This window comes from Urocitellus parryii, chromosome 5, assembly GCF_045843805.1.
Source record: "Urocitellus parryii isolate mUroPar1 chromosome 5, mUroPar1.hap1, whole genome shotgun sequence".
NCBI classification, from domain to species: Eukaryota; Metazoa; Chordata; class Mammalia; order Rodentia; family Sciuridae; genus Urocitellus; species Urocitellus parryii.
In genome coordinates, this window is record NC_135535.1 from 110,850,653 (window position 1) to 110,864,937 (window position 14,285).

Genomic DNA, 14,285 nt, shown 5'->3' on the forward strand with positions numbered 1-14,285 from the left:
AAAATGCCAAGCCAACTGAAAAAACCAAAACCATGATTAAAAAGCAAAAGCATTATAACCTCTTTACTACTGCTTCTTAGGCAAAAAGCCATCTGTTCACCTTTTTTTTTTTTTTTAATTTTGGACATTGCTTGAGAAAGGTGCTGGAAGGAAGGAAGGAAGGAAGGAAGGAAGGAAGGAAGGAAGGAAGGAAGGGAGAGAGGAAGGAAGGAAGGGAGGGAGGAAGGGGTCTCTTGGAAGAAGACTCAGTCCAAAAGGTGAGACTAACAATAGGACAGCAGGTGTTTTTTCCTCCATATAGAAATAGCAGGGCTACTCCTTTTTTTTTTTCATTCACAAAATTGAATTTTTTTTTCAGATTATATTAGTTTTTTAAAATATTAAAACATTAAATATATTCACTATTTTATATTTTTTAAAATATACGACAGCAGTAGGGCACAATTTTTCATATCTCTGTATATAAAATATGTTCACACCAATTTATGCCTTTATATATGTATTTTGTTGTTGTTGATTTTTTGCATTATAATTCTTATTACACATATATACCACAATTTTTTGTATCTCTGTTTGTATATAAAGTATGTTGACACCCAATTCAAGTCTTCATACGTGTACTTTGTATAATGATGTCCAATACATTCCACCATCCTTGGGTATCATACTCTCAGGAGGAGAGCATCGGGAACAGCAGAGATGAATACATACTGAAACAGTAGTGTTCCCACTGTCAATGAACTACTATTCTGGTTTTATAACTTAACCATTGTGAATGTAACTAGTGTGACTGTGTGCCAAAGGACTTGGTTACATCCAGGCTTGCTGACAAAAGCTCTCAGATCTGTAAAGGGAAACTAGACTACTGACCCCAGAGATCCTACCTGGTATAACCTTTCTCCTTCAACCTCAACACCCATCATTCATTTAGATCAATAAGGGGAAGAAACAACTGTGGACTCAATGACTTCAGGGCCACAGCTATTACATTCCAACACTAAATATGTCCAGCTGTTGTCCAGGTTTGTAAGAATAAAATCATACAATATCTACAAGTAGGCACAGTGCCACTTTGGTGAAAACGGCCACCTGATTTAGAATTCTGATCACTCTCACATTGTCTGGGTGGGGAATGCTGAATTTGAACGTAACCATGCCAACTCACATTGCATTTGTTTTACCTCTGTGTAAAGCTACTAGTGTTTTAACTGAGACTACAAAAATAAGACTGCTTATCAAGACAGGAAGGCCCAGAGAGACAAGATGAGAGCCAAAGTTCAGTGTCTGATGTCCTAAATGCGATTAAAATTGTTCCTATCAAGACTTTAAGGGTCACAAAAACTAAAACACCTTTAAGTTTCCCAATTTCTTTGGGAATTGAACAATAACTCAAAGAATCCATCTTCCCTAGAATCTAGCAGTATGCCTTACTCTTCTCTGGGAGCAAAGTTTTAAATGGTAATGTCAAAATAAACAAGGAGGAAATAAAGGAGATTAGATGGGATGGGGGAGAGGATTTCCATCATAGGACCTTATCCAATAAAATAACGAAGCTCAGGCAAGCCTCAAACTAACAACAGCTTGAGTTGATTCTCAATTTTTCAAGAGGTGAAATCACCCTAGAGATAATCACTGAAGTTACATAATGTCACTCTTGGAACTGACTGAGCCACAGAGGACAACCAGGAGGATCAGAATGGTTGTCTGAGGTCCATTTGTTTGGCCAAAATTGAACTAACCTCCCCCCCCACACAAAGTGATATCACAGAATGGCAAGGCTAAAAGTTTTTAATTAGACTTCTTCAAATATCAATTTAGTTCACTTATGATCTCCTTTTTAAAAAAGATAAATAAAGACAGATGGGCAACCCTACCCAAAGGGACTAGGTAGTACTTCAATCCATTTCCCACCAGGTGATATGGTGTTCCCGACCTCACATGCATCTGTGCTTGAGTACACCATAGCAAGTCAGAAAGTCTTTACATTATATCATCAACTAAGGTGTCCACATGCCCTGAAAATAAAAGTACTCTAGTGAAACTAGCAAAAATGAAAGAAAAATAAACTCAATGAGAAAGTATTTTAATAGGAAGTGCCGAGACAACTGGATATCTACATACAAAAGAATGAAATTGAACCCTATCTCACCCCATACATAAAAACTAACTCAGGGCTGGGGATGTAGCTCAGCGGTAGAGAGCTTGTCTAACATGCACAAAACCTTAGGTTTGATTCCTAGCACCAAAAAGGGAAAAAAATTAACTCAAAGTGAACACAAAGCATAAGAACTAAAGCTACAAAACACTTAGAAGAAAACAAAGGGACAAGTCTTTGGAAGCTTGGTTTAGCTAACAGTTTCCTAGATATGCCAACAAAAGTATAAGTAACCAAAAAAAAAAAAATACAGATAATACTTTGATGCTGAAAATGATACTGTCAAGAAAATAAAAAGACAACTCGAAGAATAGGAACAAAATGTCCACAAATCATATTTCTTTTCTTTTTGGGGGGTGAGGGGGGATAGTAGAGATTGAATTTAGGGACACTCAATCCCTGAGCCACATCCCCAGCCTTATTTTGTATTTTATTTAGAGACAGGGTCTCACTGCATTGCTTAGTGCCTCACCATTACTGAGGCTGGCTTTGAACTTGTAATCTACCTGCCTCACCTTCCAGAATTGCTCGGATTATAGATGTGCACCACCACACCTGGTTTTTTTAAACATTAAATTCTAAGATATTATAATAACAGTTAAACATGATAGATATGAAACAAAGTGTATATATGAAATAATACTGTAACCTGGACAGTGAAAGTATTCTAATGAAACTAGTAAAAATGGTTTATTTTTATCTGTGTCTCTAGTACTGCCCAAGGCAGAATCCTGTTCAGGTATCATGTATCGAATTCCTTTGCCAGTGCATTCCTTTAGCAGAAGTGATTTAATTACACCGATACACCTTAATGATATTCACCATAAAGATCATTTTACAAGCTCTACTTGGTCTGATTTCAAAAATACCAGGCTGCTTTCTAATTGCAATCTACTGGGAATGTGATGACCAGCTGATTCTGGTACACGAGATTAATTCCTCGATTTAGATTGTTGAGATTGGCTGGTATGAACCATTCCTCATAAAACTGATGAATTTTGGTTATTCTTAGCAAACTATTTCTTATCCTACAAAGCTCATGACCAGTGACTCTCAAACAAAGGGGACATGCCCGCAGTGGAATTTCTAAAAGTCTAATCTAATGAACAGCTGGGGCAGGGTTTCCCCAGCCTTTCATGCCTCGATTGATGATCACTGTCAGAGTGTACCACTGTCACTGGTGGCTGTGCACTGCCTCCCTGGGGCAGGCTGGCCTGCTTTGGACTATTAGGCGCCCACCAAGACAATGCCATCCTGTGGAGTCTGAGCAGCAAACTACCCTTCCTCCACATTCCTCCATCGAAGCTCTATACTCAATATTCTAAGATCCTTTCTAACATTCTATCATACAGTTCAGCCTCACTCTACAGGTGAAACAATTGAGGTACTCAGTCACACATAAGCTGGGTACAGTGGAAAATACCTAAATTCCAGCTACTTGAGAGGCGGAGGCAGGAGGATCACAAGTTCTAGGCCAGCCTCAGCAACTCTGTGAGTCTCTAAACAACTTAGTGAGATCCTATCTCTTAAAAATAAAAAGGGCTAGGGATATGGCTAAGTGTTAAAGCACCCATATCCAATCCCAGCACAACCCCTGCCAAAAGAAAAAAAATCACACAGCAAATTAGTGAGAGAAAGCCTTCTGATTGTAGCCCGATGCTTTTGTTTTTTTTTTTGTGGTGGGGAGGGGCTACCAGAGATTGAACCCAGGGGCACTCAGGCACTGAACCACATCCCTAGACCTATTTTGTTGCATTCCTCACAGGATCACTCCAGGTGAACTGGGCTGCACGAAATAATCACAGAGAGACAGAGATACCTTTTTCTTTGGGTCCTGTGATGGCTCCTCTGACCTTAGGGGTCTCTTTTATTGAGGAGAAGCCATTCAAATGAGGCAAGGGGTCAGGTTTCAGGGGGTTGAGTCTAGCTTCATGATGTCTACAGTCAGCAGGTTGACTGACATCTAGGAAGGCCCTACCCAACGGCAGAGTAGGAGAAGGGGACACACAAAGGGTGTTTCCATGGAACATTCTATCCCAAACAGGGCAAAGGGGTAGGATTACAAAGGAATAGGTGAGTGTAGCTCAACCCCATGGGTGACAGGGTACATCTGAAGATACGCCCTCAACTTCCTGGACCAGGACAATGTTCAGGCTACTATGAATTGTAACGACCCGTCAAAGCCTCTCACTTCAGGATGGAAGGCGCAAATCATTCAGAGTGGCTCTGCACACATTTTATTTAGAGACAGGTCTTGCTGAGTTGTTTAGGGTCTGGCTAAGTTGCTGAGGCTGGTTTTGTACTCACTATCCTTCTGCTTCAGTCTCCCAAGCCACAGGGACTACAGGCATGTGCCATGGTACCTGGCTCGATGCTTTTTTCATGAGATGAGGCTGCTTTTCTGATTATTCACCATTTGAATATTCAGACCCCATGGGGAAGTGTCTTACTCCTGCTGAATAAATTCCTTCTCAGGCACATGATAGAATTCCAGGGTTCTAATGGTATTCTCATACACTGCTATTTAACACAAAGTCCAGAGGGGTTTTTTTTGGGGGGGGCTGTTAATTTTTTTTGTAGTTGTTGATGGACAGAATGTCTTTATTTTATGTTTATTTTTATGTGGTGCTGAAGATCAAACCCAGTGCCTCATGCATGCTAGGCAAGCCCTCTACCACTGAGCCCCAACCCCCTATTTTGTTTTTTAATTTGAAAAAATTCCTATAAAATTGTTTACCCCGTCAGGCGTGGTGGCACACTCCTGTAATCCCCAGTGGCTCGAGAGGCTGAGGCAACAGGATCATGAGTTCATGAAGGCCTCAGCAACTTATCGAGAACCTAAGCAACTCTGCGAGAAAATGTTTAATAAAATATCTTTAAAAGGCTGGGGATTTGGCTCAGTGGGAGAGAGACTTTTCATCAAATGCCTTTTTTGTATTATTATAAATGCTTTTATTATCTATATCAAAACATAATTTAGCCAGGCACAGTGGCGCACACCTGTAATCCCAGCAGCTTAGGAGACTGAGATAGAAGGCCAGCCTCAGCAATGGCAAGGCGCTAAGCAACTCAGTGAGACCCTGTTTCTAAATAAAATACAAAATAGGGCTGGGGATGTGGCTCAGTGGTTGAACATCCCTAAGTTCAATTCCTAGTACCAAACAAACAAAGGAAGAAAACATAATTTGGAAAACTTTTGTGCTATAAAAAAGCTTACGAAAATCCCAACTTTTATGCTATATACCACAAATAGCACCCTTGCTGAAAAGAGTAAAAATTATGAAATATTAGGTCATCTTTTACAAAATTATGATGGTATGCTTGCCTAGCATGTGTAAGGCACTGGGTTCGATTCTCTGCACCACATAAATAAAATTTAAAAAAATGTTTAAAAATTCAGGGGCTGGGGATGTGGCTCAAGCAGTAGTGCGCTCACCTGGCATGTGTGCAGCCCAGGTTCGATCCTCAGCACCACATACAAAGATATTGTGTCCGCCGAAAAACTAAAAAAAAAAAAAAAAAAAAAAAAAAATATATATATATATATATATAATAAAATAAAAATAAAAATTCATAAAAATATATAATATATAGAATTTAAAAATTAGTCTTATAACATTACATGACAGGTAGATCATATATTTCATTTACTATTAGTCAAGTATGTGCCACTAAACTTGTAACATTAGGATACCTAAGAACAAAATTAAATAGAAATAAAAAGATCTAATATATTTTTTTAATGTATGTGGTGCTGGGGATGAAACCCAGGGCCTTACACATTCAGGACATGTTCTACCACTGAGCTACCCCCAGCCCAAGATCTGAATTTTGTCATCCCTTCTCTCTAAATAGTTTTCTATGCAATGGGATAAAGAAAAAGGGTGGGGGAGTGGCTCCATACAATTATTCTGATATTTGGGGGATACTCTTTGTGGGTGGGTGGGTGTGTGTGTGTGTGGTGGGCCCTTGTTATCCACAAGTTTCATGTTTGTGGATTCAAATGACCTTAAATTGGAAAAAAAAAATATATATATATATATATATATATAATATATATAATTGCATCTGTACTGAGCTTGGACAGATTTTTTTGGTCACTATTCCTAAACAACTATTTACACAGCATTTACATTATATTGGGTACCATATATAAGTAATCTAGAGATGATTTAATATAGGGGATGATATTCATTGGTTATGTGCAAATACTTCTCCATTTTACATAAGGCATTTGATTATCTATGGTTTTTGGTATCCTAAGGAGTCCCGAAACCAATCCCTTATAGATACCGAAGGACTACCATGTAAGTGTGATGTGCGGGTGTATCAGAATTTTCTCCATTGTCATTATACATTATTTTTTTCCCCATTTTTTTTGAGAGGGGTACTGAGGGCTGAACTCAGGGGCACTCAGCACATCCCCAGACCTATTTTGTATTTTATTTACAGACAGGATCTCACTGAGTTGCTTAGGCCTTGCTGTTGCTGAAGTTGGCTTTGAACTTGTGATTTTCCTGTCTCAGCCTCCCAAGCTGCTGTGATTACAGGTGTGCGCTATTGCGCTTGGCTAGTTTTTTTCCCAGTTTTAAATTATGATATCATTAAAGTAATTTATTAAACTAAAAGTCCCATTATTAATTCCACCAGCAACACAAAGAAGACAAAATTTCTATGGAATCTAAACATCTTGATTATTACTATTTTTTTAAATATCTATTTTTTTAGTTGTAGTTGGACACAATACCTTTATTTTATTTATTTTTATGTGGTGCTGAGGATTGAACCCAGGGCCTCGTACATACATGCTAGATGAGTGCTCTACCGCTGAGCCACAATCCAAGCCCAACATCTTGATTTTTTTTGTTGTTGTTGAGATATTATTTATTCTTCAAAGGTTTCACATACATCTTGATTATTAATGATACTATCTAGGTAGGCTTGAACTACAGATTTTCCCGAATTAGGAAACGTTCATATGAAAAGGCAAATATGAAAGCAATGTACTTGGATGTATATACTACTTAATCAAGATGATCACAGCATGTAACAACACAAAATTGTCCATTTATTCCTTCTTTTATTCAAATATTTAATAAAAGATTATTATATGCCCAGCTCTATGCTAAGAAATTCTGATACAAAAAACATACTTGGTACTGAAATGTAACACTGTACCCCATAAAATATGTACAATTAATGTGTCAGTTAAAATAAAAATGAAATCTGAGCTGGATGTGGTGAGCCATGTCTGAAATCTCAGCTACTCAGAAGGCTGGAGGGATCACAAGTTTGAGGCAAGCCTGTGTAACTGAGCAAGACTCTATCTCAAAATAAATAAAGAAGGCTAGGTATGTAGCTAAATGGTAGAGCACTTGCCTAACATGCACAAGCCCCTGGATTGAAACCCCAATATAGTAAAAAATAAAAAACATGTTTTTTGAATCTTGTTCTCACAGAGATTTGTCTAGCAAAGGGGAAAAAAATAGTGAAACCAAAACCTGGGACCAGCATTATGAAGAAAAGGAAGACCAAAGCAGCAAGTTTGGAAAAACTTTTGTAGTTAAGTGAAATTACACTGTTAGAAAGGTTTTTAAAGTAGCAGAACCAAACTACTACAGTGTTAAATGGCCTGGCTTGGTGGTGCACCAAGGCAATTTGGTAAGACCCTGTCTCAAAAAAAAATGGGAGGGGGACTGTGAGATGTAGTTCAGGGGTAAACACCTCTGAGTTAAACACCCAGAAGAGAAGAAAAGAAGGGAGTGAGGGAGGAAAAATGCTCACATTTGCTTTGGTTTAGATATGGCAGTCTAGCTACCAGTGGGGTAAAGAAATCTTAGGAGGCGGGGCCTAGAAGAAAGTGGTTAGGTGATTTGGAATCTTGCTCTGAAGAGGGATTAATGCAGTTCACCTCCCAGGACCCTAGTTCATTCCAAGAGCAAGTTGTTATAAAGAGAGCAAACCTGGCCCTGAATCTCTGGCTTCATGCCATCTATCTTCTGCACAAAGTCATTTCCCCTCTTATTTCTCTGCCATGTTATAATGCAGTCAAGGGGGCCCTCAAGAGGCCAAACAGATGGGGCTACCTGTTCTTGGACTTTCAGCCTCCAAAACTGTGAGCTAAATCAATTTGTTTTCTCATAAAGTACACAGCCTCCATTGTTTTGTTCAACAATAGAAAATAAACCAATATATCACTCTTCTAATTCTTATGAAAGGTGAAAAGGAGTTTTCCGTGATTATACATCTAAGGCCTGCGCTACTGATGGCATCCTAAAAGCAGTTTAGTCTTGCCACAGGCCAGAGCCTTGGTCCAGCAACTACCCCAGATACTGCTTTATGAGTACCGTCAGAGCCCTTTCCCTCCCAGTCTTCTTTCCACGACTTTGTCAACACCTCAGAGTCAAGTCCGTCAGTAGCATAGTATCACTGTCCACCGATTTCAAAAGAGGAGATTCTGCTCACCTGATTGTCCAGTTTCAGTTGCCGAAGCTTCATGGTCTCATCTTCAAAGGCACTGTTTCAAAACCAAAGAAAACAAACTAGTGAAGAGAAAATCCTTTTAAAACCTTGCTAATTTCATCTTCGTGTGTGTGTGTGTGTGTGTGTGTATGAGAGAGAGAGAAAGAGACATATACTGAGAGAGAGAGAGAGAGATGCTGAGTGAGAGAGAGAGAGAGAGAGAGAGAGAGAGAGAGAGATGGATGCTGGGGACTGAATGTAGGAGCACTCTACTGCTGAGTTATTTCATAGAGGACCTGAGGAGGAAAAGAAAAAGGTGTTACCACAGACCCCATGCATGCTACAGTTCTTTCTCTTGCATGCACGGGTAAGCGCACACTCTTTCTTTCTTTCTCTCTTTTTTTTTTTTTTTTTGGTAGTGCTGGGGACTGAACCCAGAGCCTTACATATGCTAAGCAGATGTTCTATCACTGAGCTGAATCTCCTTCTTCCTTCTCTCTTCTCCTCCTCCTTTTTGGTTCTGAGGATCCAATTCAAGACCTCTAGCATGCTAGGCAAGGCCTCTACTGCTGAGCTACAACCCAAACGCCTTCTATTTGTTTTAAACCATGTATTGAGTACTTATTATATTCCAAACTCAGTATTAAGTATTTTACATGCATTATTTTGTTTATTACTCAAAATATCCCTATGAACTAGGCATTGTTATTTTTCACACACTGAAGAAAGAGAAACACAGTCTTGGGAGCAGAAACAGACCCTAATCCTGTTCTTCTAGAGTCTAAATTATACCTGGAAATTGAATATTTTTCATTTCTTTTTTGGGGGCCAATTCTAAGAGAGGGAAACTAAGCCTGAAGCTAGAGCTCTCTAGTTTCTTTAAGATTTGGATAAATCATTTACTCTTCAAGTTTGTCATTAATAATATTTATTACATTGGTCTTCGAAAGAGACTGAAAATGTGGATGACAAGATTTGATACCACTGTGAGACAGATTTGCTTAATGTAAGGAAAAAAAAACCAACAAAAACTGAATAAAACTATTGTCTTCAGTTGATAAACCAAACTCTTTAGATTTTTTTTTTCTTTTTGAGACAAGGTCTCATTATGTTTCCCCAGAGTGACCTCAAACTATTGGGCTCAAGCAATCTTCTTCCCTCAGCCTCCTGAGTAGCTAAAAATGACACCACGATACCCAGCTACAATTTTTAACAATCTGAAGTCTATTCTATAATTTTGACAATTTGCTAATTTAAGATTCTATCTTGTGGGGCTGCAGCTGTAGCTCAGTGGTAGAGCGCTTGCCTAGCATGTGTGAGGCACTGGGTTCAATTCTCAGCACTGCATATAAATAAATAAAGGTCCAACAACAACTAAAAATATGTATTTTTTTTTAAAATTCCATCTTGTGACTCACAACTCTTCAAAAGTGTGAAGTATGAAGCTGCATATAAATAAATAAATATATAAATAAATAAAGTAAAGGTCCAACAACAACTAAAAAATGTATATATTAAAAAAAATTCTGGGGCTGGGATTGTGGCTCAGCGGTAGCACTCGCCTAGCATGCACGTGGCCCTGGGTTCCATCCTCAGCACCACATAAAAAATAAATGAATGGAATAAAGATTAAAAAACAAATCTATCTTGTGACTCAGAATTCTTCAAAAGTGTGAAGTATAAAGCAAGATAGAAATGGTTCTCAGTTTCTTGGGTCCCAAATTTTTACTAGAAGTCTATTGCCAGAAAAACTGGAAATACATGGTCTTATTTAAGACAAATTCCATGGCCACAAAGGGAAGCACAGCTTTTGTTGCTTTTGGGGCAAACACACCAACAACATATTTCCCATGGTTAAAAGGTTTATCACTACTTTCCTACATTTTAGAAGGTTTAATGCATCTTAACAATGCAGAGTGACTTGGAATTTGCATACTATTCCCAAGATTTTTCCTGACTAATAACCTGCAAACAGGTTTAATAACCTCTTAGATGGGAAAGGTGCTTTCTGATTCTCTATATTAATTCCCTCATAATCTTTGTTTAAAACACAAAACAAGGGCTAGGTTGTAGCTCAGTGGTAAGAGTGCTTGCCTAGCATGCATAAGCCCCTGGGGTTTGATCTCTAGCAATGCAAATAGAAAAACACAATACAATATTGGTTACTCAATAAATTATCTCCTTTCTCCCAGCTCAAAAGAGGGACAAACAAACATACTTCTAGTCTTGACCCTGTGGACCCTATTTCTTCTAGATATGCTTCTATCTTTTTCTTAACTTATTATCCTCATTCACATGTTTCTAAATCCCAATTCATTAATTATTAACCAGCATATTACTGGTGTTCAGTAGGTGTTAGTATAAATTTGCAAATGTCTATAAGATGACTAAGACAAAAATTACTGTGAACACTGAATAGGAAAGGGTAACCTGGAGGAAAAAAATCCACTGTTCCAGACTAGTATTTTTAAACAGCTGCTGCTATGAATCTGCTTCTCCTCCAATCACTTTGTCCTCAATACTAAACCAAAATTGTAGTGCCTTCCAGCATGGAGAAAAAAAAAAAAAAAATCCTCCTCCCTCTCCCATTCCATCTTCCAAACACTGAAACCTCCTCAACAATGTTAAACGCTGAGATCCAATTAAAGTTCTCAAACATTTCTCTCAGATATGTCTTCAATGCCATATCCAGACACACTTAATTCCTTCCGTCAAGCCTGGGCAAGCTGAACAGACAGGCTAAATTAGCAGAATAGAGTCAAAGCATTTTGATCTGAACAGAAGAACAATAAATAAATAGCTGCTATAAATGTAACATTTAGATACCTCCTGTACATCCAAAACCATACTTAAATTCAAATTACAATTTAGCCTAATATTTTTTATATAGCTATATTCAATCTGAACTAGAATTTTTAATAATAACTGCTATTCAGTTATTGAATAGCAAGCCTAATCAAGCCAAACTAACATAAAACAGAAAGAATTCCCACAGAATTTAAAAAAAAAAAAAGTTTCTAAGCTGAAAATAGATGTCAGTGATAGAGCATGTGCTTAGCATGCAGGAAGCATGGGGTTCAATTCCCTAGAAAGAAGGGAAGGAAGGATGGAAGGAAGGAAAGTACGATTTTTCCTCATGGACAACTTCCTATTCCCTTGATATACAAAGGGGAACTCTAAAAATATATCTTAGAGAAATGGATCTGTCATCCAAGTGTGGTAGATGAGAATGCACATAGAACACCATTCTTTTTTTAAAAACAAAATCTTTATTTCATTTTTATATGGTACCAAGGATCGACCCCAGTACCTCCTGCATGCTGGGCAAGCACTCTACCACTGAGCCACAACCCCAGCCCTAGAACACTATTCTCTTGAACTATTCTCCAGTTACCAAAATATATATAGAACAATATAAGATCTTACCATTGTGCAGTGCACAGAGAGAATTTTCTGAGAATGGGGGTCTATTCCACTCACCTTGGTTTATGAGCATCAACTTTTTTTCCTAACCCCTTTGTACTATATTTTCATTCTCTCATATCCCTCCCACCTCTTTCTCTCTCTCTGTACCGGGGATGGAACCCAGAAGAGCTTAACCACTAGGCCACATCCCAAGAACTTTTTAATATTTTGAGACAGGTTCTCATTAAGTTGCTGAGGCTGGCCTTGAACTTCCAATCCTCCTGCCTCAGCCTCTCAAGTCACCAGGATTACAAGCGTACCCCACCATACCAGCCATCTATACTATATTCTCTTATTCACCTAACAAATACTTAATAAAAATCTGCTAAATGATGACCCTATTCATCCACTTCTATATACATACTTTTCAGAATCCTAAATGGGAGTCTAACACTTCCCGATTTGTCTTAGGAATGTATGTTCTTTTCCCTATTAAAAAAAAGAATCTAGGGGCTGGGGATGTGGCTCAAGCGGTAGCGCGCCCGCCTGGCATGCGTGCAGCCCGGGTTCGATCCTCAGCACCACATACAAACGAAGATGTTGTGTCTGCCGAAAACTAAAAAATAAATATTAAAAATTCTCTCTCTCTCTCTCTCCCCCCCCTCCTCTCTCACTCTTTCTTTAAAAAAAAAAAAAAAAGAATCTAGAGGCTGGGGTTGTAGCTCAACTTGCCTAGCATGTGTGAGGCACTGGGTTCAATCCTCAGCACCACATAGAGAGGCAAATAAAATAACAAAGCAAATTCTAGCAATAGTAAATAGGGTTGGGGACATAGCTCAGTGGTAGAGTGCAGGCTTAGCATGTGTGAGGAGGCCCTGGGTTCAATCCTCAACACCAATAAACAAACAAACAAATAAATAAGGCAAGCCAGCCAGCCAGCTCAAAATTTTTGGTATTGTCCAAAAATCACTTAGTTATCACAATAGATACAGAGTAAGCCTTCGACAAAATTCAGCACCCATTCATGATAAAAACACTGAAGAAATTAGGCACAGAAGGAACCCACCTCAACATCATAAAGGCTATATATGAAAAACCCAAAGCCAACCTCACAGTGAATGAGGAAAAACTGAAAAGCATTTTGTTGGGAAAAGTATAAAAGGCAGCAGCACCCCAGAGAAAAACCCCAACATGGCGCCTAACGACCTTCTTTCCCCTTTTTTTTCACTGGTGCAAAAAGTTCCCGCGGGTTGAACTCTCCTGCGAGCGCCAATTTCAAATCTCGCTGGCAGGGAACCTTAGCCCCAATAAGAGCTAATTCCTGGGCTTCGGAACTGATATCTGGAAGAACTTGCCAATAAATGGGTGGCCTGCCATTTACCTAAGCCCTGCCATCTCTCCATAGATCTATGTAAGCACACAGCCTTTTGCAATAAAATTGGAATTCTCCCCAGCGAAGTGTCTTGTGTGGAGGATTCTTTCACATTTTCTTTAAAATCTGGGACAAAACAAGGATGTCCACTCTCACCACTCCTATTTAATACAGTGCTAGAAGTTTTAGACAGAGCCATTAGGCAGGACAAGAAAATAAAAGTGATAAAAAGAGTAAAGGAAGAAATCAAATTATGACCACTTGCATATGACCACATACTTAGAAGATCCAAAAAGTTCCAATGAAGCACTGGTAGAGCAATAAATAAATCCAGCAAAGTACCAGGTTACAAAATCAACATATAAAAATCAATATCAGCTTTCCTATATGTCAATAAAACAAATCTGCTCAAAAAGAAATCAGAAAAACATAATAGCTAAATTGTGGAATCAACTCAGATACCCTTCAGTAGATGAATAGATAGGGAAACTTTGGTATATATACACAATGGAATATTACTCAGCATTGAAATAGAATAAAATCATGGCATTTGTAGGTCAATGGATGGAGTTGGAAAATATAATACTAAGTGAAGTTAGCCAATCCCAAAAAACCAAATGCCAAATGTTTTCTTTGATAGGAGGATACTGACTCATAATGGTGATGGGGAGGGGGACATGGGAGGAATGGAGGAACTTTAGATAGGATGAAGGGGGAAAGAGGGGGCCTAGGGGTAGGAATGATGGTGGAATGAGTTAGACATCATTACCCTAAGTACATGTATGAAGACACGAATGGTGTGAAAATACTTTGTGTACAATCAGTGACTTGAAAAACTGTGCCCTGTATGTATAATATGAAATGAACTGCATTTTGCCATTGTGTATAACA

The 14,285-nt window shown here is 38.6% G+C and overlaps 1 protein-coding gene across 1 annotated transcript in view; it reads right to left on the reverse strand.

Annotated features, from left to right (window-relative positions):
• The window catches only part of Tulp3 (TUB like protein 3), a 61,876-nt gene that overhangs the window by 18,140 nt on the left and 29,451 nt on the right, over positions 1–14,285 (reverse strand). The window contains exon 2 of the mRNA XM_026407274.2: positions 8,621–8,672. Within this exon, the coding sequence (XP_026263059.2) occupies positions 8,621–8,672 (52 nt within the window). The remainder of the gene's footprint in view (positions 1–8,620; positions 8,673–14,285) is intronic.